General features: G+C 34.8%; 1 protein-coding gene across 3 annotated transcripts in view; it reads right to left on the reverse strand.

The window, feature by feature from the left end:
- Positions 1-25,037, reverse strand: part of LOC150103585 (septin-7-like) — a 210,644-nt gene that overhangs the window by 130,308 nt on the left and 55,299 nt on the right. For all 3 annotated transcript variants that reach the window (XM_090398309.1, XM_090398311.1, XM_090398308.1), the window contains exon 5: positions 14,343-14,477. In XM_090398309.1, the coding sequence (XP_090254435.1) occupies positions 14,343-14,477 (135 nt within the window). The remainder of the gene's footprint in view (positions 1-14,342; positions 14,478-25,037) is intronic.

The following is a 25,037-nucleotide window of genomic DNA, read 5'->3' on the forward strand; positions in this document are numbered from 1 at the left end:
TGAAAACAGGAGAAAAAGATATCCTTGAAGTATGGAGTAATTACTTTGAAAAACTGCTAAATGAAACAAGCAGTGATGACAGCACAGTGGTAAAAAACACTGACCAGGCATGCAGTCAGGAATACATATCCATACTTGAAGTAGAAAAAGCCATCAAAGGCTTAAAAGGGGAAAGGCAGCAGGAGTAGATGATATTTGAACAGAAATGTTGAAGTATTGTGGTATAAGAGTCTTACAGTGGCTGCACTGCATAGTTCAGAAAGCCTGGACAGAGGGACGAATTCCCAATGATTAGAGTAGAACTCTCATAGTACGCATATATAAAAAGGGAAATAAAACTGAATGTGAGAATTACAAAGGTATTTCCCTACTGAGTGTTCCTGGCAAGATCTATGCAAGTATACTTCAGAAACGATTGAGAAGAATTGCAGAAGAAAAGCTGGATTCAGGCCAAGTAGAGGCTGTCAGGATCAGATCTTCACTTTACAACAAAAAGTCGAGAAAGCATGGGAATATAACAAAGATCTGTATTTAAGTTTTGTCGATTTGGAAAAGGCATATGACAAGGTGCCAAGAGAGAAGCTATTCAATACGCTACAGTTATATGGTGTCAATGGGGCATTATATCAAGCAATACTTAGTCTTTATTTGAGTTGTAAGTCAGCAGTTAAATTGAAGGAAGTACAGGAAGATGGTTTAATGTAAAATCTGGTGTCGGATAAGGATATACATTATCACCTCTGATATTCATTATCTATATGGATCACATTATGAAGGAAAGTGGTATTAAACATGATATCAAAATTGGAGATGTTAATGTCAGCTCTTTGCTTTATGTGGATGATGGTATACTTCTAAATAAATCTGCTACAAGTCTGCAAGATTCTCTGACTAAATTGAATAACTGGTTTAATAGATATGTTATGAAGGTCAGCAATAAAAAAACAAAGGCAATGAAGATAGGCAGAATCATTGAAAATGTCAACTGTGTTGTGAATGGAGAACCTGTGGAACAAGTAAAACATTTCAGCTACTCAGGCACGATTTTTAGTGAAGATGGTAAATTCAATATAGAAATAGACAACAGAATCAGCAAAGCTGGTATGGTGAGAAGTCAATTGAATAAATTCGTATGGAATAAGAGAGAAATTAGTCGGAACACTAAATTAACTGTATACAAGACAGTGTTCAAACCAGTTTTAACTTATGGATCTGAGAGGTGAGTCAGAAGTAAAAATCTTGACCAAAGACTAGAGACCGCAGATATGAGAGTCCTGAGAAAGATTAGAGGCGTGAACAGATGACATCAATGGCAATATTATATTAAAAACGAGGATATTAGGAAAGAACTTGACATTGTCAGCATCCAGGAGTGTGTTAGCAGAGCTAATCTCAGGTGGTATGGTCACGTAAACAGAATGGGTGAAGAAAGATTAGCAAAACAAGTGTTCTCTGCAAGGTTGGCAGCAAAACGACCCAGAGGAAGACCAAGATATAGGTGTAAAATCGTAATATAGATATATATTAATATAATATTTATTGTATTTATATTCAATACAAAACATACACAGCGAATATTGCAAAAATAAATACAAATATTATATTTTTAGCATCTTACATAAACATTTGACATGGCACATTATCTCATATTTTTATATAGATAGATATATTGCTATTGTACATTTGCAGGACAAGCACATGAAATGTAAAACGATTAGTAATAAAGAAAGAATTAAAAACATAAAAGAAGTTTAATAACAATTTAATATGATGGATGTGTTTCAATACTGCTACAGAAAAAGTCAATATCAGGGGAAATATTTGAAACTGCAATTCTTAGATTTCTGTTTTGAAATGAAACTCATATGAATAAGTTTATATTTACTAATATTCATTAAGTGGCGAAATACGCAGGAAGCAAAATTGTGAACCTGTGATTTTTTCCCCATTAAAATATAAAAAATAACAAAAAAGAAATAATAAAAATTAAATACGTTTCTTTTAAGTTAAAATCTACTTAGTCTTAAAACATTTTCAATTTGTTTTCATTATTTCACAGCCCCCCCCCCTCAACAAAACCTATGGTCCCCAAGGGGATCATAGGTTTTGATCTATTTCTTCTTTGTCAGCTGTTGAGTTGGGTGCATAGGCTACTATTATTTTTATTGTTACGGGTTGTCCAATTTTTAATTTTAGTGCAGCAGTTCCCAAACTGTGGGCCGCGGCCCACAGTTTGGGAACTGCTGCCTTAGACGATAGAAATATAAGATCTGATAATGTTGGAGTCTTGACAAGTAACAGACTGATTTGGAGGAAAATTGTAGATAGGAAGTTAGTAATGATGTAATTTTTTTCATGTAGTACTATCATATTCTGTACACTCCTTGAGGGTACATGGCAGGAATTTGATGATGATGATGAACTAAAAATATTATTTCTTGCACAATCCATTCTGAACGACTTGGAACACTAAAATTAAAAATTGGACAACCCGTAACAATAAAAATAATAGTAGCCTATGCACCCAACTCAACAGCTGACAAAGAAGAAATAGAAAATTTTTATGAACACTTACAGAAAAAAACAACATACACAATAGTGTGTGGAGATTTCAATGCAAAGATTGGTACAGGATTTATTGAAGAAAAATACATTGGACCATGGGGGAAAGAAATGAACGAGGTGAACTCTTGGCAGAATTTGTAGAAGCAGAAAGGCTGTAAACATTATGAATAGTTTCTTTAAAAAAACAACTGGAAAAAGATGGACTTGGCAATCTCCAAATGGAAAGACAAGAAATGAAATTGATTTCATCCTAACAGATTGCAAAAGAATAATAAAAAATGTCAAAGTCATTGGGAAAACCTACTGTGACATTCATTCAGACCACCGTCCAATAAGAGCCACCCTCAAAATACATAATAAAAATGAAGAAAACACATACAAACACAGTCCAAACATAAAATACGCTCAAAACAGATAAACCCAGAATAATTTAGAAAAAGTGGAAGAAACCAACTGGAAATTAAAAAATGACATCGACAAAGATTTAACAAACTTTAACAATCAATTAATGAACTGCAAAGAAAGAACCTCGTATGAACTTCCTCCTAAGACCAGGGAACACCTATCAGCAAGAACAATAGAACTATTGAAGAAAAGAAGAATACTGAAAGATACAGGAAAAGACCGTCTAGAATATAAAATTATTTGTAAACAACTGAGGCAGAATATCAAAGACGACTATAACATATATAGAACAACAAAATTGGCAGAAGCAGCTACTCTCCGCAGTAGCCGAAAAAAAGTAGAAAAAGAAATAAATCTAAAGCAACCACTACCGTCAGCCTTCATAGACAACTAAGGAAACACACACAAACAGAGGTGAAATGGAAAAAATAGTAAAATCATTTTATGAGAACCTTTACTCATCTAAACAAGTAATCACAACTCCACTACCCGACAAAAACTTGGAAAATTTGGAAATACCATCTGTCCTACCTGAAGAAGTAAAAATGGCTATCCACCATATGAAAAATTACCAATCACCAGGAATTGACGGTATAAAATCTGATGAATTAAAAATGGGTGGACAAATACTCTTCAAAGCTCTAGCAGAAAGGTTTACCCGATATATATACAATTAAGGAAAGTAACTACTGAATGGAAAACATCAAAGACCATAATTCTGCATAAAAAATTTAATAAAGAAGACATCAGTAACTACAGACCCATCTATCTATTAGCACGCGAGCACACTCACACACACACAAAATATTCGCCAGAGTCATCCTAAACCGAACACAAACCTTCATCAATGAAAATAGCTGCAAAGAACAGTCTGGTTTCAAAAAAGGCTTTTCAACAATAGATCACATTCAAACTATTACTCAGCTAACAGAAAGATGCAGAGAATACCAGATTCCACTTTTTTTTTTTTTTTTTTTTTTTTTTATAGATTTTAAAAAGGCATTTGACACTGTTGAGCATAACGCAGTATTCCAAGCTTTAATAGAACAAGGCGTAGAAAAAGCATACATCCAACTCATCTACAAAGAAGGCACACAAATATCACCCTTTTCAATCACCCGATTAAAATTAACTTAAGTAAAGGAGAATGGCAGGGTGATGTCTTATCACCTAATCTCTTCACATCTACTCTGGACAGCATCATTAGAAAAATTGACACGAAAGATGGAATAAACATCGACAATGAAATGTTAAATATCCTATTATTATCTCATACACCCAAACTCTTAGAATCAATGCTGAATAACATAAGCCAAAACTGCCAAAAAATTGGATTGGAAATACACCCGGACAAAACAAGATGGATGAAAAACAAATACTGTAAAGATCATACAATCACTCTAGAATCTCACACCATTGAAAAAGTCAAAGAATACATCTATCTCGGCCAGTCCATAAAAATGAATAATGATATAACAAATGAAATAGCAAGGAGAAAAAGAGCTGCTTGGATAGCCTTCAACAAAATAAAATCAACAATTACCAACCAAACCATAGATATGGAAATAAGAGCCCATCTTTTCAATAGTCACATCTTACCAGCATTAACTTATGGCAGTGAAACATGGAACACAACTTTAAAAGAAGAACAAAGCTTAATAACAACTCAACGTACAATAAGAAGAATGTGCAATATAAACAAAATAGACCAAGTAAGACACACAGAAATCAGGAAGAAGTCTGGACTCACGGATATAATAAAAGCAATCTACAACAGCAAAAGAAGATGGGCAGGACATCTTGCCAGAATGAGAGACAACAGATGGACAGTCAGAGTTACAAACTGGTATCCAAGAGATACCAAAAGGAAACCTGGAAGATTTCCTTCCAGGTTACTATAAATAGGCACACCCTCTATACATAATCAATAAACATTTACCAGTAATGGGAAAATGTGGTGACATAAACCAATATGATATCGCCAGCAGATAGCATGGGCCCAATGAACACACAGACACGTATATATCTTGGAAACAACTGCAATGTTGACTTAGAATTTACTAATGGAGGAAACTCCAGGTAACACAGGTTCACTCTTTTAAGTCAAGAGGCCATAAACATTCCAAATCCACTACAGTTAGTTATTCTTATTATTTCCGACGTTCAGTTGACAAAAATAGCAAGAAAATAATCAAGTGCACTTTCTTTTCGAAAAAACACACAAAGAAAGTACGTTATGAATCACACATTCTGAAATCTCCACTCAATGAAAAAGAAAATACTACATATTTTCTTATTATTATCATCATCATTATCTGGCATTTTCTTTTAATACAAAGAAATCACTGCATATTTGAAAGACAGTTACTGTTAGTATAGATAGATGGCAAAGTAGCTATACTTTTACTACAATTTTACACTAAAATGCTCCCCAAGCGATTTATATTTGTAACAATTGTCTTGTGAATGGTTTTGAAAATAAATTATTTCAAACATCAGCAGGATGAATAAGTGAGTCCCCACCCACCAATAAAAAGCTGAATGCATATGCAACACATGCACCTATTTTTTAAATTCAAATATTTCTTTCGTTTTTAAATAACTGCGTCAAATAATTTATAAGTTTTCAATAATACGAAATTGTGATTATTACAAATTAAAAAATGATTTTGAAATTATCATATGAGACTGTAAAAGAAATATCAGTATTTCTATTTAGGATATAACTGAAAACAAAACAAGACATTGCTGATGTATTATGCACTACTGCTTGAGGCTCTTTAAGAAGTGGTCTTTCTTTCTAAATAGCAGTGAGATTATTAGCAGTATTATATGTAAGTTTTTAGCCTTTATCTCCAGCTGAGAAGATTATTGACTAGTATTTCTAAGACAAAAGTTATTTCCAGCAGCAGTAAAAGTCATCATTCCATATTTGGAATTTAAAGGAAAAATAAAAAATAAATAACATTACTAAGCTTCTTTCATATCTTTTTTTTTGTTGTTGCATACATGTAAATGCTTTTTTTTTTATATAGAACAGAATTCTATATAAAATTATATAGAATAATGACTTAGAATAATGTCAACAATCAGCTGAACAAATGATTGTAGATTGCAAAGAAATAGACCCCAGAATTAGAAGTATCTCTTCAGTGGACACAACAATAATATTGGCTTACATCTTTTATCAAACAGTAAAATGAAGTAATACATATTGAGTACTGTCTGTGAAAAATTTCAAACCAGTAGAAAATTAGAGTAGTTATTTGTAATTCAGCTCCGAAAGTTCAATTCTGAAAAGAAAAATCTATTGAACAAAAAATTTGATAAGACAAAAAATAAAGGGATGCTTAAGGGTCAAAGCTGTATAACTGAGAGGAGACCTCCACATAGCCTTTAAAGGAATGCGGAGAACCGAGCAGGGTTTCTGACCTAATGTCCAATCCTCACCTTCGCGTGGTTCACCCAGTTGGGTATCTACTTGGATACTGAATGAACGAGGATGGGCTGGCAATTTGGGATTTAGCCGACCAAATTGTATTCTTATTGGTTAAACCAAAATAAAAAATGATGGTACAACATGACAAAATTTCATGCCGGCTGGGGTGTCACCCGGTTAAACAAAGCCACCGTTGTTTTCACCAGGAAACCAGTGCGAACAGCGAAAAGTCAGCTACTGGAACAAATCTGAAAACACATCCCAAACTCAACATCACCAGAATTAAAGATCGGTACTATCAACATAAGAAGCCTGAATGGCAAAGAAATGGAGCTAGCTGAGGAATTAGATAAGTACCAGATCGACATAATAGGGGTGACTGAAACAAAAAAGACAAAAACTGGTGAAATATTTCTGAGCAATAAATACAAAATGTTATATTCAGGCAATGACAATCAAGGAAAAGAAGGAGTAGCCACAGTATTTAACACAAAATACGAGGCTAATCTTCTTGAATGGCAGTCAGTCTCAAGTAGAGTAATCTGGGCAAATATGACATTAGAGAACTGGACAACGAGACATATTTGTGCCTATGGTCCCACAGAAGGTTCTACTAAGGTAGAAGTGGAGGAATTTTTTGATGCTTTAGAAAAAGCAACTGACACAATGAAAAAGGAAAAGTTGGTCCTTGTTGGGAATCTAAATAGCAGAGTAGGAAATGATTGTGAGACATACAAAAATATTTTGGGGAAATTTGGAGAAAAGTGCAAAGCTAATAATAATGGCAAATATCTGTTGGATTTCTGCTCAGGACATGGACTGGTTATTACTAACACCATGTTCCAACATAAAAATGTGCACAAATTCACATAGAGAGAAGAGGCAAGGAATAAGAAAAGTCTCATTGACAGTGATGTTTTCTCCCTGGTGCAGGACACCAGAGTGTACAGAGGATTTGAAATTGGAAGTGATCACTATTTAGTCCTGAGCAGGATAAAATTGAATTTCATATTGAAAAGAATAACATGTAAGAAAGTTTTAAAGCGAATAAAAGTTGAGCAGCTCTCAGATGTGAACTGTAGACTGAAATACACAAATATTATTGAAGAACAAATGAAAGAGTTTGAGAACAGGAATCAAACCTTGGAGATTCAGTGGCAAGCCTTGGAGAAAGCCCTGATTGATTCAGCTAGAGAGGCATGTGGTGAGGTTGTCTTCAAGGATAAAAAAATCAGAATTCCCTGGTGGACAGGAAGTTAAAGAGGCAATGAAGGAAAAGAAGAAAGCATATCAAAAGTTCCTGGCAAATAAGTCAGCTTTTACTCTTACAGAATACAGAGACAAATGTAAGAATGCTAAACACTGAGTAAAATTGGCTAAACAAAAGTCATGGGAGGACTTTCGCAAGAATATAGAAAATAAATATCAAGAAGGTGGCAAAATATTCTGGAGGTTGTTGAAGAAGTTTAGGAATGGAGGAAAGAGTGCTGTAAAAGGAGTTAGAGATGATAATGGTGACATGAAAACAGAAGAAAAAGATATCCTTGAAGTATGGAGTAATTACTTTGAAAAACTGTTAAATGAAACAAGCAGTGATGACATCACAGTGGTAAAAAACACTGACCAGGCATGCAGTTCAGGAATACATATCCATACTTGAAGTAGAAAAAGCCATCAAAGGCTTAAAATGGGGAAAGGCAGCAGGAGTAGATGACATTTGACCAGAAATGCTGAGAAGTATGGTGGTATAAAAGTCTTACAGTGACTGCACTGCACAGTTCAGAAAGCCTGGGCAGAGAGACAAATTCCCGATGATTGGAGTAGTGCTCTCATAGTACCCATATATAAAAAGGGAAATAAAACTGAATGTGAGAATTACAGAGGTATTTCCCTACCAAGTGTTCCTGGCAAGATCTATGCAAGTATACCTGAGAAATGATTGAGAAGAATTGTGGAAGAAAAGCTTGGTGAAGAACAAGCTGAATTCAGGCCAAATAGAGACTGTCAGGATCAGATCTTCACTTTACGACAAATAGTCGAGAAAGCATGGGAATATTACAGAGATCTGTATTTAAGTTTTGTCGATTTGGAAAAGGCATATGACAAGGTGCCAAGAGAGAAGCTATTCAATACGCTACAGTTATATGGTGTCAATGGGGCATTACATCAAGCAATACTTAGTCTTTATTTGAGTTGTAAGTCAGCAGTTAGAATTGAAGGAAGTACAGAAAGATGGTTTTAATGTTAAATCTGCTGTGAGACAAGGATGTATATTATCCCCTCTGTTATTCATTATCTATATGGATCACATTATGAAGGAAAGTGGTATTAAACATGATATCAAAATTGGAGTTGTTAATGTCAGCTCTTTGTTTTATGCGGATGATGTTATACTTCTAAATAAATCCGCTACAAGACTGCAAGATTCTCTGACTAAATTTAATAACTGTTGTAACAGATATGGTAAGATATTGTGCATGGAGAACCTGTGGAACAAGTAAAACAGTTCAGCTACTTAGGCAGGATTTTTTGTGAAGATGGTAAATTAAATATAGAAATAGACAACAGAATCAGCAAAGCTGGTATGGTGGGAAATCAATTGAATAAATTGTATGGAATAAGAGAGAAATTAGTCGGAACACTAAATTAGTTGTATACAAGACAGTGTTCAAACCAGTTTTAACTTATGGATCTGAGAGGTGGGTCAGAAGTAAAACACTTGACCAAAGACTAGAGATCGCAGATATGAGAGTCCTGAGTACAGATGGCCTCAATGGCAATATCGTATTAAAAACAAGGATATTAGGAAAGAACTTGACATTGTCAGCATCCAGGAATGCATTAGCAGAGCTAATCTCAGGTGATATGGTCACTTAAACAGAATGGGTGAATAAAGATTAGCAAAACAAGTGTTCTCTGACAGGTTGGCAGCAAAACGACCCAGAGGAAGACCAAGATATAGGTGGATTGATACAGTACAAAGTGCCTTAGACGATAGAAATATAAGATCTAATAATGTTGGAGTCTTGACAAGTACCAGATTGATTTGGAGGAAAATTGTAGATAAGAAGTTAGCAATGATGTAATTTTTTTCATGTAGTACTATCATATCCTGTACATCCTTTGAGGGTACATGGCAGGAATTTGATGATGATAAAAAATTAAAAATAAAGACATAAAAAATGCATAAATTTTTCTTTCAATTGTAAAGTCTTAGGTTATATTTTGAATCTATTTAGCTCAGTGTGAATTAACTACACATTCACTGTGTTTAGCAATTGAAAATTTGATGATTTACAAACAATGCCCAATTGTTTGTAAATCATATTTAAGCCAGGTACATGTACGTGCCTCACATCTTATCTGGCAAATGCATGCTGCACATAAAAAAAACTAACACTACTGAACTTTAATAAATTTAGTTTAATCCTTTTTATCCAAGTGTAAGCAAACAAAGTTTGTGCCTGAAGTATCTTCAGGACTGAGGCAACTCGTGGTAAAGGTGGACCAAGATCTCATCACTCCTTAAGGACATATATAATGCTATGCATTAAGGGAAGGGTCACTACCCAGACCGGTTTCGACCTTTATTGAGGTCTCGTCAGTGGGAGCCAGACCCAGAGGTGGCGATAAAAGGTGGAAGAGCAATCGAGAAGTCATATTTACCTATACGAGTTACCAAAAGGTGTCTCACCTTATTATTAAATTACTCTGGATTTAGAGAAAGATGTTGGAAGTTCCCCCTCCCCCCACTTGGTTAGACTATAATAAATTTAGTTTAATCCTTTATCCAAGTGTAAGTTTGCACCTGAAGTATCTTCAGGACTGATGCTTTATTCCTGAAGATTCTTTAGGTGCAAAGTTTGTTTGCTTACACTTGGATAAAGGATTAAACTAAATTTGTTATTATGTTACTAAATAAAAATAACTTCCAACTACTGAACTTACTTTCTTTCTTTTTTTTTTTTTTTTTGCATACGTGTAAATGGTTTTTATATGCCAAAAATATAGAATAGAATTTCTAAAACTTAGAATAATGTCAACAGACAGCTGAATAAATGATTGTAGATTGCAAAGAAATTTGTTAGTGTAAGGGCATCACCCTCTGACGCAGTGTTTCTCAAACTTCAGATATCCGCATATCCCTTCTTAAGTTTTCATTATTACCAAGTACCCCCTTATCAAAATAATAAATAAATAAAGTATATATCATTGTAAATGTGTATTTTATTTGAATTTATATGTTCATGTAAACAAAAAATATGATTTCTTTTTAACAGAATAAAATTTATAAAGATACTATAAATATTTATTTCATCATCATCATCATCATCAAATTCCTGCCATATACCCTCAAGGGGTGTACAGGATATGACAGTACTACATGAAAAAATTACATCATTACTAACTTCCTATCTACAATTTTCCTCCAAATCAGTCTGTTACTTGTCAAGACTCCAACATTATCAGATCTTATATTTCTATCGTCTAAGGCACTTTGTACCGTATCAATCCACCTATATCTTGGTCTTCCTCTGGGTTGTTTTCCTGCCAACCTGGCAGAGAACACTTGTTTTGCTAATCTTTCCTCTCCCATTCTATTTAAGTGACCATACCATCTGAGATTAGCTCTGCTAACGCATTCTTGGATGCTGACAATGTCAAGTTCTTTCCTAATATCCTCATTTTTAATATGATATTGCCATTGATGCCATCTGTTCACGCCTCTAATCTTTCTCAGGACTCTCATATCTGCGGTCTCTAGTCTTTGGTCAAGTGTTTTACTTCTGACCCAGCTCTCAGATCCATAAGTTAAAATTGGTTTGAACACAGTCTTGTATACAGCTAATTTAGTGTTCCGACTAATTTCTTTCTTATTCCATATGAATTTATTCAATTGACTTCCCACGATACCAGCTTTGCTGATTCTGTTGTCTATTTCTATATTTAGTTTACCATCTTCAGTAAAAATTGTGCCTAAGTAGCTGAAATGTTTTACTTGTTCCACAGGTTCTCCATTCACAACACAGTTGACATTTTCAATGATTCTGCCTATTTTCATTGTCTTTGTCTTTTTATTGCTGACCTTCATACCATATCTATTGCAACAGCTATTCAATTTAGTCAGAGAATCTTGCAGACTTGTAGCGGATTTATTTACAAGTATAACATCATCCGCATAAAGCAAAGAGCTGACATTAACATCTCCAATTTTGATATCAGGTTTAATACCACATTCCTTCATAATGTGATCCATATAGATAATGAATAACAGAGGGGATAATGTACATCCTTGTCTCACACCAGATTTTACATTAAACCATCTTCCTGTACTTCCTTCAATTCTAACTGCTGACTCACAACTCAAATAAAGACTAAGTATTGCTTGATATAATGCCCCATTGACACCATATAACTGCAGCGTATTGAATAGCTTCTCTCTTGGCACCTTGTCATATGCCTTTTCCAAATCGACAAAACTTAAATACAAATCTTTGTTATATTCCCATGCTTTCTCGACTATTTGTCGTAAAGTGAAGATCTGATCCTGACAGCCTCTATTTGGCCTGAATCCAGCTTGTTCTTCACCAAGCTTTTCTTCCACAATTCTTCTCAACCGTTTCTCAAGTATACTTGCATAGATCTTGCCAGGAACACTCAGTAGGGAAATACCTCTGTAATTCTCACATTCAGTTTTATTTCCCTTTTTATATATGGGTACTATGAGAGCTCTACTCCAATCATCGGGAATTCGTCCCTCTGTCCAGGCTTTCTGAACTATGCAGTGCAGCCACTGTAAGACTCTTATACCACCATACTTCAGCATTTCTGGTCGAATATCATCTACTCCTGCTGCCTTTCCACATTTCAACCCTTTGATGGCTTTTTCTACTTCAGGAATGGATATGTATTCCTGACTGCATGCCTGGTCAGTGTTTTTTATCACTGTGCTGTCATCACTGCTTGTTTCATTTAGCAGTTTTTCAAAGTAATTACTCCATACTTCAAGGATATCTTTTTCTCCTGTTTTCATTTCACCTTTATCATCTCTAATTCCTTTTACAGCACTCTTTCCTCCATTCCTAAGCTTCTTCAACAACCTCCAGAATATTTTGCCACCTTCTTGATATTTATTTTCTATATTCTTGCCAAAGTCCTCCCATGACTTTTGTTTAGCTAGTTTTACACACTGTTTAGCTTTCTTACATGTCTCTGTATTCTGTAAGAGTAAAAGCTGACTTATTTGCCAGTAACTTTTGATATGCTTTCTTCTTTTCCTTCACTGCCTCTTTAACTTCCTGTGTCCACCAGGGAGTTCTGATTTTTTTTATCTTTGCACACAACCTCACCACATGCCTCTCTGGCAGAATCAATCAATGTTTCCTTCAGAGTTTGCCACTGAATCTCCAAGGTTTGATTCCTGTTCTCAAACTCTTTCATTTTCTTTTCAATAATATTTCTGTATTTTAGTCTACTGTTTACATCTGAGAGCTGCTCAACTTTTATTCGCTTTAAAACTTTCTTACATGTTATTCTTTTCAAATATTTATTTAATTTAAATAATTTATCATCAATGAGAGAAGTGAAATTGTGAATGGTGGGATAAAATTTCAGCAAACTTTGGCTCTGCAGTTATTAATTTCAATCTCAGATGAGGTTTCTCTTCTTCATCTCTAAAGGGCTGAAAATCCAACTTCGCACAGATATGAACTTGGAAATGGAAAAATGAACTTTAGAGTTTTATCCATTAATTCAGGAAATTCTTTTGTATTTGTAGCCAAAATATATTATTCCATAATATCTGAAAAACATTCACTATATAGTTCTTAGTTTCAACACATTGATGACAGGGTAGTGTCAAGTAAAACCATTGCTTGACACTATGGTTTTGCTTGAGTCTATACAGCAGTTTCTGTTGTAGGGGAAATGCGATTCATTAGTTACTGCCGTTTTTATCCCAGTTGTCTCTAAATGCACTATTTGTTGAGAAATATATTACACAGACTGCAAATGTCTCTATACCTCATTCAGTGATACAATAAAACTTGTTTTTCTTGCTTTCTCAGTATAATGACGCTGTTGGGTAGGGCATATTGTTTACCGTAGGGAGCAAGTTACTATCGCAATTACGTGAACGTTGTGGTGATAGTAACTAGCAATTTGAGTAGGAGAATTCATATATAATATGTAATTTATTGAGAAATATATAGGTTTAAAATAATTATTTTTTTCTTAATAATGATTCCGTGCGTTAATGATGCATAGCCGAAAATTGACATGTACCCCCTGAAGACCTTTCGCATACCCCTGGGGGTACGTATACCACACTTTGAGAAACACTGCTGTAACGCAATACCCGGGGTGAATACCCAGTTTGTCTAGTACTTATGTCAGCTCTATACTACACATAGCGAGAAACAATTGCAGTTTTTGCTAAATGTTATTAAAAGTTTCAGTATTTGTATCAGCAAAAGTTGCTGATGAGAAACATCTCCTGCTAAGCTGGCCCTGACAGCAGCTTAAAGAATGAAACATCTTTGACAAGAAAGGTATATAAAGTACATCATATTCTGAACATTGAGGGTCGTTCACGCTACTAATTATCCACGTAATCATCAAAATGCTTAACACGGGTAATTAGATGAAATCGTTTTAAACGAAAAATTTAGATAATTACACAGATATGGTCCATTTCTGAGTAATATTTTATTCAAAATGGCTCTTTCAAATAAAATATATTAATTACTTGTTAAACTTGCTGTACCATATATAATATAACAAATAGGAATTAAAGTAATTAAGTAACCACTTAAAATGACCAAATTTCTAAGTAATAATTTTGAAAAAAAAGTTACTTGTAATAATAAAAAATGCATATCATTATTATAAAAATGAATGTTATTAAAAATCAAATGCAATTTTTTGTACCTACCCATGACCAGAAGGAGCTATAAAATAAAGGCAACAATGAACTCTAGTATCAGGAATTGTGCTACGATGGACCCTTGTCTCTGCATTCAAATATTCTTCATATTTGCTTTCAATATAGTCATTGATAGGCTGCCAACTGCAAATGGAAAATGGTAACATATTTAAGAATTATGCCAGAAACATTAAATGGAAAATTTTATTATTATTATTACATGACACCTCCAAGGAGTCCAAAGACTCATTGAGGGAGAGCACCTAATCTACAACTCTGTCTCCACCACTCAAACCCACCAACTACAATGAACTGCAACTATCACCATCACCACTAGTAGTAGTTTCACAGACAATCACAAACATCCATGTTGGCAGAATTCAAACCCACAGCCTTTTGGCTGGATTGTTGACACACTAACCACTCACACAACCACGCTGGAAGTGAAAAATTTTACAGTGAAAAAATTAAGAATTTTCTCTATTTGTAACGGACAACATTATATTATTATTATTATATTACAACTCCAGGGAGTCCAAAGACTCATTGAGGGAGGGCACCTACTCCACAACTCTCCGTCTCCACCACTCACTCCACCAACACCATCTACTGCCTACCACCACTACTAGTATTTTCACAGACAATCACAAACATCCATGCCCACGGCGGGATTCGAACCCGCAGCCTTTGGGCTGGAGAGCGGATATGCTAACCACTCGGCCAGGCCAGCCGAGTGGTTAGTTCCTGTTCCTGAAACGAGTTCCTGTTTATTATGTATAAACAGAAACCTGTTAACAGTCTCAGAAGTCACATCCTAATTATATTCTATAAAAATCAGAGTAATTATGCTTAATGCTACCAATATTGTGAGGTTTCATTACATTGCTCCTCTTGAAGGTTAAAAAAAAGAAAAAGAAAACATAAATAAAATAAAAATTCACAGAAGAAAATATTTACCAAAAAATGAATACTAAAGTACAAGCCAAAAGTTACATATATTCACAGCTCACCAGAGCATATGTATCAGGAGTCATAACAGTGATATTAAGAGAAGTATTGTAGCATGTTGCTTGCCTACTCGTATTACAAGGACTGTTAAGGCTCTGCCTGCAGTAATTCTGGTTTCAGGTTGGAATTACTTATCTTCCACTTTTATTCAGGAAGGGCATTTAATATGACAGACTATTAATTTTGTGTAGCAAATCCAATTACTGAAAGAACAGGAGCACTCTGAACATAGCAAAAACATCTCCTCTCACCCACTCCACTCTATAGATACCTCTTCCAGGATCACATTATTTGATTTTGGCCATATTCAAAGCATTGTCATTTTTTTATGCTGCAATGCATTTGAGAATTTTAGCATAAATGGGTCCAAATACAGGTGTGTGTGGGAAGGGGAGGGGGAGAACAGGCATATCTCTCCCTATTCTGCACCAATGTTGGAATATAGTTAGTTTTTCAAAGTGATTGAGAGCAATTTAACATTCAAACTCATTAAGAACAAAACAGAAAGTTAAAAAAACATAGTGGATAAACTGTTTTATTATCCAAATCATCTAATTTGCACCTATTTTGACACATAGATGTAAATACATGAAATATAAGGTCCTACTGACTGAATCAAACGCAATATCTGCTTATAAAAATAAAAATTTAGAAAGGTAGCTACATAGGCTGGAATTACTTTGCAAAGTAGAGTAGACACTTCTGAATTGTAGATAATGTTCTACTCCACAAATACTTGTCCCCCCTGGGGGGGATAAGTATTTGTGGTAGTGTGATAGTGAACTTAATGCATAATTAAATAAATAGATGAATAACAGAGTCTTGTTTTGCAGAGCTTGGCCATATGATGAATGATCCACATTTCATAGTCAAGCTTTATGTTGCAAGTCAATCCTCCAGAGCCTGTTTTTTGAATGATTTCATTCAAAATCATTTGCAAAACAGGTCCTGGAGAATTATGAATGGAGTGGAGAAAGTGGTGAGCCTATTGCTTAGGCTGTTTTTGGTTTTTAGAATTTGTTCTGGAATTGGAAGAACATGCTGTTGATACTACATTCAAATAACTTCACAGTATCCAGTGGGAATAGTTCCTTTAGTCATCTTATTTCTGTCTGAAGTACACTGGTGAACAGGTTGATGATGTCCATACTTGCTAGTAGGTCAGAGGATTCTATTACAAAATTGCTTCATTTTTTCAATAGAATGTGCAGCATCTGTCTCACCCATAAGTAGGTCTGTCAGCTGTGTAAAATACTTAGAGAGATGGATGAATATCTAGTGTGTGCTATGTGCTGTCTGTGTACTTTAGGAGCCTATAAATTCTGAGAACTAAAGAATGGTTTGATGCAAGATGTTTCTTGGTATCTTCAGGCAAGTCAACAAGATCTAACTAAACTGTTGGTCATGTTGTGGGAATGGCATGGGAGATCACTATCAAATAAGTTAGTTTTGTATTTTTTCAACATATTTCTCCCTGTTCAAGACTACCATTACATACCTCTGTCTGCTTTTAATTCCATATGTTCTATTATGTTGTATTTTTTGAAGTGCTAACCATTCAATTTTTTGGATATTTCTGTGTGGCTCTTTAAATGTGGATTAAATCTGCAATCACTTTTGGCGATTTCTTTAGTCTTTCATTTTGGGCATAACTGCTAACATAATTTCTTTACGTTAACAGTGATGTCAAACTTAGGTACATTAGATGGAGACAAGACAAAATTAAAACCTTTGGTCAAGATGTTATGGTCAGTATTTATAAGCTCATATGAACATATAACGATCATGACCTTATTATAGGGTAAGTGCCTCATATGCCATTCTTTTTCAGCTAATAAATTACAGAATTTATTTTTGTTATTGCATTTATTGGTGGTGGAAATTGAATGTTTTGTTTACAGAGTGAGTGTCTATAGTATTCCACAGTTCAGTAGGAAAGGAGGTCACTATGAGTGAACATAGTAAGTTTGTCCATTAATTTGAGCATGAAAGCTGGCAGAACTCATATGCTCCAATCTTAAGAAATGAGGGAATATATCATTATCTATAGATTTGATGAGGAATATTAGTATATTAATGAATATTTCTTGCTTGATGCACAAGTTTTCAAATTCATTCACTTTACATAACATTAAATCAATATGAGTATGAATCTTGAATGTGATTATGATAGTATCTCCACCTTGAAAAGTTAAGGGCTACAAAGTTTTGAGGCTTGCTACTGGGAGGGTTTACCCAGCTAGAGATAATATGTATAGATAATATCAAAAAGTTTTAAAACAAGTTATTGAAAAAAAATTGAGAATTTAATTTGGAGATGAAGCCTTTATAGATTATGAGAAAGCTTCTGATAAAATACAAAGAGAAAAATTATAGAATATAATGGAAAAAAAAACAGGATACCCATTACATTTAGTACAAGCTATATAAATGTTTATATAAAGATACAAAAATAAAGTTACAATTAGATGATAATATACATTGATCATATTATAAAAATGTGGAAAACAACAATAACACAAGGTATCCAGTTATCCAGAAGAACTGTTATCAAAACAGTACTGTATGCAGATAATCAGATTATATTACAAGACAATGAAGATAACTTTCAAAAATGTAAATATTTTGTAAAAGAAAACAAAAATCATGGCATTTAAAGGTCAAAATCATATTAGATCAAAAACAGTCATTGAAAATAAAATAATGGATCAGATGAGACAATTTATTTTGGTTGCATAATAGCAAATCTAGAAGACAGAGATACAGATGAAAAAAGAAATAAACTTCATAAACTACCAGCAGCAGAAATTAGATTTTTAAGAAAAACTAAAGGATGCACAAAATTAAGGTGCATATTAAACAGAAATGTACATTAGAGAGAAAAGAGAATTTATACAGGATGGAAAAATGTTGGTTACCAAAAGAAGTAGATAAATACAGACCAAAGGGAGAAAATCAGAGGAAGACCAGCTATAAGATGGACAGGAAAAACCAGTGAAGCCAAACCAGCCAAATCCCTTTCAGATATGTTTATATAAGAAGACGAATAGGGGTGCTTAAGGGTCAAAGCTGTATAACTGAGAGCAGACCTCCACATAGCCTTTAAAGGAATGCGGAGAACCGACCAGGGCTTCTGACCTAATGTCCAATCCGCACCTTCTCGTGGTGCACCCTGTTGGGTATCTACTTTGATACTGAACGAACGAGGATGGGCTGGCAATTTGGGATTTAGCTGACCAAATTGTATTCTTATTGGTTAAACCAAAATAAAAAATGATGGTACAACATGACAAAATTTCATGCCAGCTGGGGCGTCGCCCGGTTAAACAAAGCCCCCGTTGTTTTCGCCAGGGAACCAGGGCGAACAGCGAAAAGTCAGCTACTGGAACAAATCTGAAAACAAACCCCAACTCAACATCACCAGAGTTAAAGATCGGTACTATCAACGTAAAAAGCCTGAATGGCAAAGAAATGGAGCTAGCTGAGGAATTAGATAAGTACCAGATCGACATAATACGGGTGACTGAAACAAAAAAGACCAAAACTGGTGAGATCTTTCTGAGCAATAAATACAAAATGTTATATTCAGGCAATGACAATCAAGGAAAAGAAGGAGTAGCAATAGTATTCAACACAAAATACGAGGCTAATCTTCTTGAATGGCAGTCAGTCTCAAGTAGAGTAATGTGGGCAAATATGAGAATGGGGAACTGGACAATGAGACTTATTTGTGCCTATGGTCCCACAGAAGGTTCTACTAAGGTAGAAGTGGAGGAATTTTTTGATGCTTTAGAAAAAGCAACTGACACAATGAAAAAGGAAAAGTTGGTCCTTGTTGGGGATCTAAATAGCAGAGTAGGAAATGATTGTGAGACATACAAAAATATTTTGGGAAAATTTGGAGAAAAGAGCAAAGCTAATAATAATGGCAAATATCTGTTGGATTTCTGCTCAGGACATGGACTGGTTATTACTAACACCATGTTCCAACATAAAAATGTGCACAAATTCACATGGAGAGAAGAGGCTAGGAATAAGAAAAGTCTCATTGACTATGTTATTGTTGATAGTGATGTTTTCTCCCTGGTGCAGGACACCAGAGTGTACAGAGGATTTGAAATTGGAAGTGATCACTATTTAGTCTTGAGCAGGATAAAATTGAATTTCATATTGAAAAGAATAAACATGTAAGAAAGTTTTAAAGCGAATAAAAGTTGAGCAGCTCTCAGATGTGAACTGTAGACTAAAATACAGAAAGATTATTGAAAAGAAAATGAAAGAGTTTGAGAACAGGAATCAAACCTTGGAGATTCAGTGGCAAACTCTGAAGAAAACATTGATTGATTCTGCCAGAGAGGCATGTGGTGAGGTTGTCTGCAAGGATAAAAAAATCAGAACTCCCTGGTGGACACAGGAAGTTAAAGAGGCAGTGAAGGAAAAGAAGAAAGCATATCAAAAGTTCCTGGCAAATAAGTCAGCTTTTACTCTTACAGAATACAGAGACAAATGTAAGAAAGCTAAACAGTGTGTAAACTAGCTAAACAAAAGTCATGGGAGGACTTTGGCAAGAATATAGAAAATAAATATCAAGAAGGTGGCAAAATATTCTGGAGGTTGTTGAAGAAGTTTAGGAATGGAGGAAAGAGTGCTGTAAAAGGAGTTAGAGATGATAAAGGTGACATGAAAACAGGAGAAAAAGATATCCTTGAAGTATGGAGTAATTACTTTGAAAAACTGCTAAATGAAACAAGCAGTGATGACAGCACAGTGATAAAAAACACTGACCGGGCATGCAGTCAGGAGTAGATGATATCTGACCAGAAATGCTGAAGTATGGTGGTATAAAAGTCTTACAGTGGCTGCACTGCATGGTTCAGAAAGCCTGGACAGAGGGACGAATTCCCGATGATTGGAGTAGAGCGCTCATAGTACCCATATATAAAAAGGGAAATAAAACAATGTGAGAATTAAAGAGGTATTTCCCTACTGAGTGTTCCTGGAAAGATCTATGCAAGTATACTTGAGAAACAGTTGAGAAGAATTGTGGAAGAAAAGCTTGGTGAAGAACAAGCTGGATTCAGGCCAAATAGAGGCTGTCAGGTTCAGATCTTCACTTTACGACACATAGTCGAGAAAGCATGGGAATATTACAGAGATCTGTATTTAAGTTTTGTCGATTTGGAAAAGGCATATGACAAGGTGCCAAGAGAGAAGTTATTCAATACGCTGCAGTAATATGGTGTCAATGGGGCATTATATCAAGCAATACTTAGTCTTTATTTGATTTGTAAGTCAGCAGTTAGAATTGAAGGAGGTACAGGAAGATGGTTTAATGTTAAATCTGGTGTGAGACAAGGATGTACATTATCCCCTCTGTTATTCATTATCTATATGGACCAAATTGGAGATGTTAATGTCAGCTCTTTGCTTTATGCGGATGATGTTATACTTGTAAATAAATCCGCTACAAGTCTGCAAGATTCTCTGACTAAATTGAATAACTGTTGTAATAGATATGGTATGAAGGTCAGCAATAAAAAGACAAAGACAATGAAAATAGGCAGAATCATTGAAAATGTCAACTGTGTTATGAATGGAGAACCTGTTTAACAAGTAAAACATTTCAGCTACTTAGGCACGATTTTTACTGAAGATGGTAAATTAAATATAGAAATAGACAACAGAATCAGCAAAGCTGGTATGGTGGGAAGTCAATTGAATAAATTCATATGGAATAAGAGAGAAATTAGTCGGAACACTAAATTAGCTGTATACAAGACAGTGTTCAAACCAGTTTTAACTTATAGATCTGAGAGCTGGGTCAGAAGTAAAACACTTGACCAAAGACTAGAGACTGAAGATATGGGAGTCCTGAGAAAGATTAGAGGCGTGAATAGATGGCATCAATGGCAATATCATATTAAAAATGAGGATATTAGGAAAGAACTTGACATTGGCAGCATCCAGGAATGCATTAGCAGAGCTAATCTCAGGTGGTATGGTCACTTAAATAGAATGGGAGAGGAAAGATTAGCAAAACAAGTGTTCTCTGCCAGGTTGGCAGGAAAACGACCCAGAGGAAGACCAAGATATAGGTGGATTGATACGGTACAAAGTGCCTTAGACGATAGAAATATAAGATCTGATAATGTTGGAGTCTTGACAAGTAACAGACTGATTTGGAGGAAAATTGTAGATAGGAAGTTAGTAATGATGTAATTTTTTCATGTAGTACTGTCATATCCTGTACACCCCTTGAGGGTACATGGCAGGAATTTGATGATGATGAAGAAGACGAATAAGAAATAACAACCCCATTCTTCAGTACAAAGCACCAATCTATTGAAATCCTCTTGTAACAACATTATATCAAAACTTCCTGATATTCCTCTTCCTAATTTTGCATCAGCAGCAAATAGCTGAATGTCTCCTCTCACACCAAGACCTATATCATTGATATATAAAAACAACAATGATCCCAGAACATAATCCAGTGGTACTGCACTCATCACCTTCCTTTTTTTTTTTTTTGGGACAGCACACTCTCATATACAATATGAGGGTGTGCTGTCCCAAATATTTTGCTAAAATATTTGGGACAGCACAATACTTTGCTAAAACATTGGATCAATGGTAATTGATCAAATGTTTTAGCAAAATCCAAATAAATTACTGTATAAGCAGCTCCTCTGTACAATTTACTAGTCAATATGTGACCATAGTTGCCATGGGCAAAGAATTCCCAAAACGCACGAAGAATGGCGTCAGCATGTCCGTAGGTAAATATGTGACCAATTTCAAGAGACGACCGCATGCGCACGACGGAAGTCAGGGCCTATATAAGGCAGCTTGCCAGAAAGGAATTTTATCTTATGGTTTCCTCAAGATTTCATTGCTGGGAATTGAAGGAAAAGTGTCGTTTGTTGTCTACCTGGATCGCCACCACATGAAAGATTTGTGTCGAGTCATCATAAAAGGAAGGAGAAGCACTTCACCACCATGTCAAAGGTCCAATAGGGAAGGTACAATCGACTACTCAAACAAGGAAGAAATATTAGCAGGAAAATAGGAACAAGTCAGTAAACAGAAGGAAAGACAAGAAGAGAACTTGCATGTGAATGAAGGATTAATGTGAAGGACTGTCTGCTGAACAAATATTGTAAGTAGTTGTATTACTGAGCAAGACTGTATGTCAAGTGTCTATGTTTGTAAGATATTGTATAAATAATGGTAAATTAGGCATAACATGTCTTATATTGAAGTAATGTTATGCTATGTTATATTTAACTAGAGTAGAAAGAATTGAGAGTAGCAAGAAAACTGTAATGACTTTGTGTATATATGTCATTCTGTAAATATTCCTTTAGACATAATTAAATGGTTTGTAAACAACACATTGGACTGATTTTTGTCAATGCACTTTCCTAAAAAATTCGAACCTACATAAGAGAAGTTTATATGATTTATGTTTATGCCACAACTAGTTTAAAGTAAGAAAAATTTTAAGCAGGAAATACGAATGTTATATGCTTTGGTTTAAGATCATACTCTCGCACTCAATATATAGTCTAACTGGCACAGTCATTAAACAAATAAATTTGTTAGACTATAGAACATGGGAGATAAGATATAGTAAACATAAGTAGATGGTGGCAGTCCATAGCTTTAGGCAGTCGACCATTTACAATATTTAAGTAAAGAGAAATTAAAGATAAAGCAGGATAGTGGAAGTACATAGTATAACAAAAGGCACAGCAAGAATAAAGAACATACAACCACAGTTTATCACAGTTTTTACAAATGCATTATACTCTCCTGAAAGATTTCCATTCTGTCTCTAATTAGCCTTTTTATTACCTTCACCACTACGCTTGACATACATACTGGTCTATAGTTTGATGCTAGCAACTTGGTAAGAAGAAAAAATAATGCAGTGGCATTATTATTTTTTCTTCTTACCACTTTTCTGAGATTGTTCCTTTTGCCAGACTTTGGTCGAACAACCAAGTTAAGAGCATTGCCAGCTCTTTCACACATTCCAGTAATATATGTGTGGTATTATCCTATCTGGTACAACAGCCCTATTAACTTCACGGTTACCTAATATTCTAAACACTTCCCATTCATGAACTGTCAGTGTGCTATCCTATTTCCTATTGTTATTAAGCACTACTCCTGACCTCCCTCCCTTCCCCAGATGAAATACACTGACAAAAATACTCACTGAACACTTTCACTATATCTTCAGCAGATGTGATCTGTGTTCTATGTCCAGCAACTATATTCAGACTACCATATTCACCCTTACTTTCTTCTACTAGCAACATAACTGTAGAATGCTCCAAGGTTGTACTTTACTGCTTTTGTCAATCTCTTCTCATGTGCCAATTTCTCTTTGCTTACTACACTCATCACCTTCCTAGCCTGCAACTTATACTCCTCATGCTGCTGAGGGGTATCCCATTCTTAAAAATAATAAAATATTCATAAAAGTAAGACAATGGAAACTGGTGGAAGGAAACAAACTGGAACAGGTTAAAAAAATTAATTACTTAGGCACCTTAATCACAGGCAAGTTAAATTAAGAAGAAATTATTAAACAGAATAAATCTAGGGTAGTCTACTATGATCTAACTTACAAATATTTGGAAAAATACACACCTTTTCAAATAATTCCGATCAAAGTATAAAACTCAATACTACTCCCCAGAGTTCTTTATGATACAATGACTTGGTAACAGAAGAAAGAACAATGATAAACTTTGAAAACAAGTGTTTGAGGAAATACAGTAAATAAAACTACATAGACCGAAATGAAAAAGATCAGAGAAAAATTATACTACTATATCCCAATAATAGCAAGAATTAAAAAAACAGTTACATGTACAGAATTTGATTATTGCAGGTAATTTCAGAAAATTATTTGCAGGTCAAAAAAAAAAAGACATTTATTTTGATGTCTTAGAAAAATATGGTGTGCTTTTAAATAGGAAAAACATCATAAGAAATAAAGGATCACACAAAAGTTCATTAATATCCCTTTAGTGTATTAAAGAATATTGAAATCAACAGTAAATTATTATTATTGTTACGTGACACCTCCAAGGAGTTCAAAGACTCATTGAGGGAGGGCATCCACTCCACAACTCTCTATCTCCACCCCTCAATCCACCAACTATAGTGAACCACAACTACCATCATCATCTACACCAATGCCATCTACTGCCCACCACCATCACTATTATTTTCACAGACAATCACAAGCACCCATGCCCGTGGCAGGACTCGAACCCAGCCCTTTTGCTGGAGAGAGGATATGGTAACCACTCGGCCAACCAGGCTGGCTAGGTTAGCTTGAAAATGGAGATGCTATTAGAATCTATGATCTTCATCATCCTACTCAACTTGTTAGAAACACAAAATAATAAAGATTCAGAGTTCCCTTTAACACACTTCTGCATAGGATGGATTACTATTTCTTTATTATGCTTCTGTGTATTGAGATTGCCCAGGACATTGGAACTTATTATATTCCTTTATTAACTTATTTTTCCCAATTATCTTGAGAATTTCTTAAACCTAAACTTCTCTCTTTCAATTGATCTCTCTCTCTCTCTCTTTCTTTTCTTTTTTTTTTTGAAAAAAAAAAAATTATCTGGCTTCTCACAGCTAATGTCATTAAACAGCCTAGATAAC

The sequence above is a fragment of the Typopeltis vanoorti genome, chromosome 9, assembly GCF_054136105.1.
Source record: "Typopeltis vanoorti isolate ZY-2024b chromosome 9, IOZ_Tvanoo_1.0, whole genome shotgun sequence".
NCBI classification, from domain to species: Eukaryota; Metazoa; Arthropoda; class Arachnida; order Uropygi; family Thelyphonidae; genus Typopeltis; species Typopeltis vanoorti.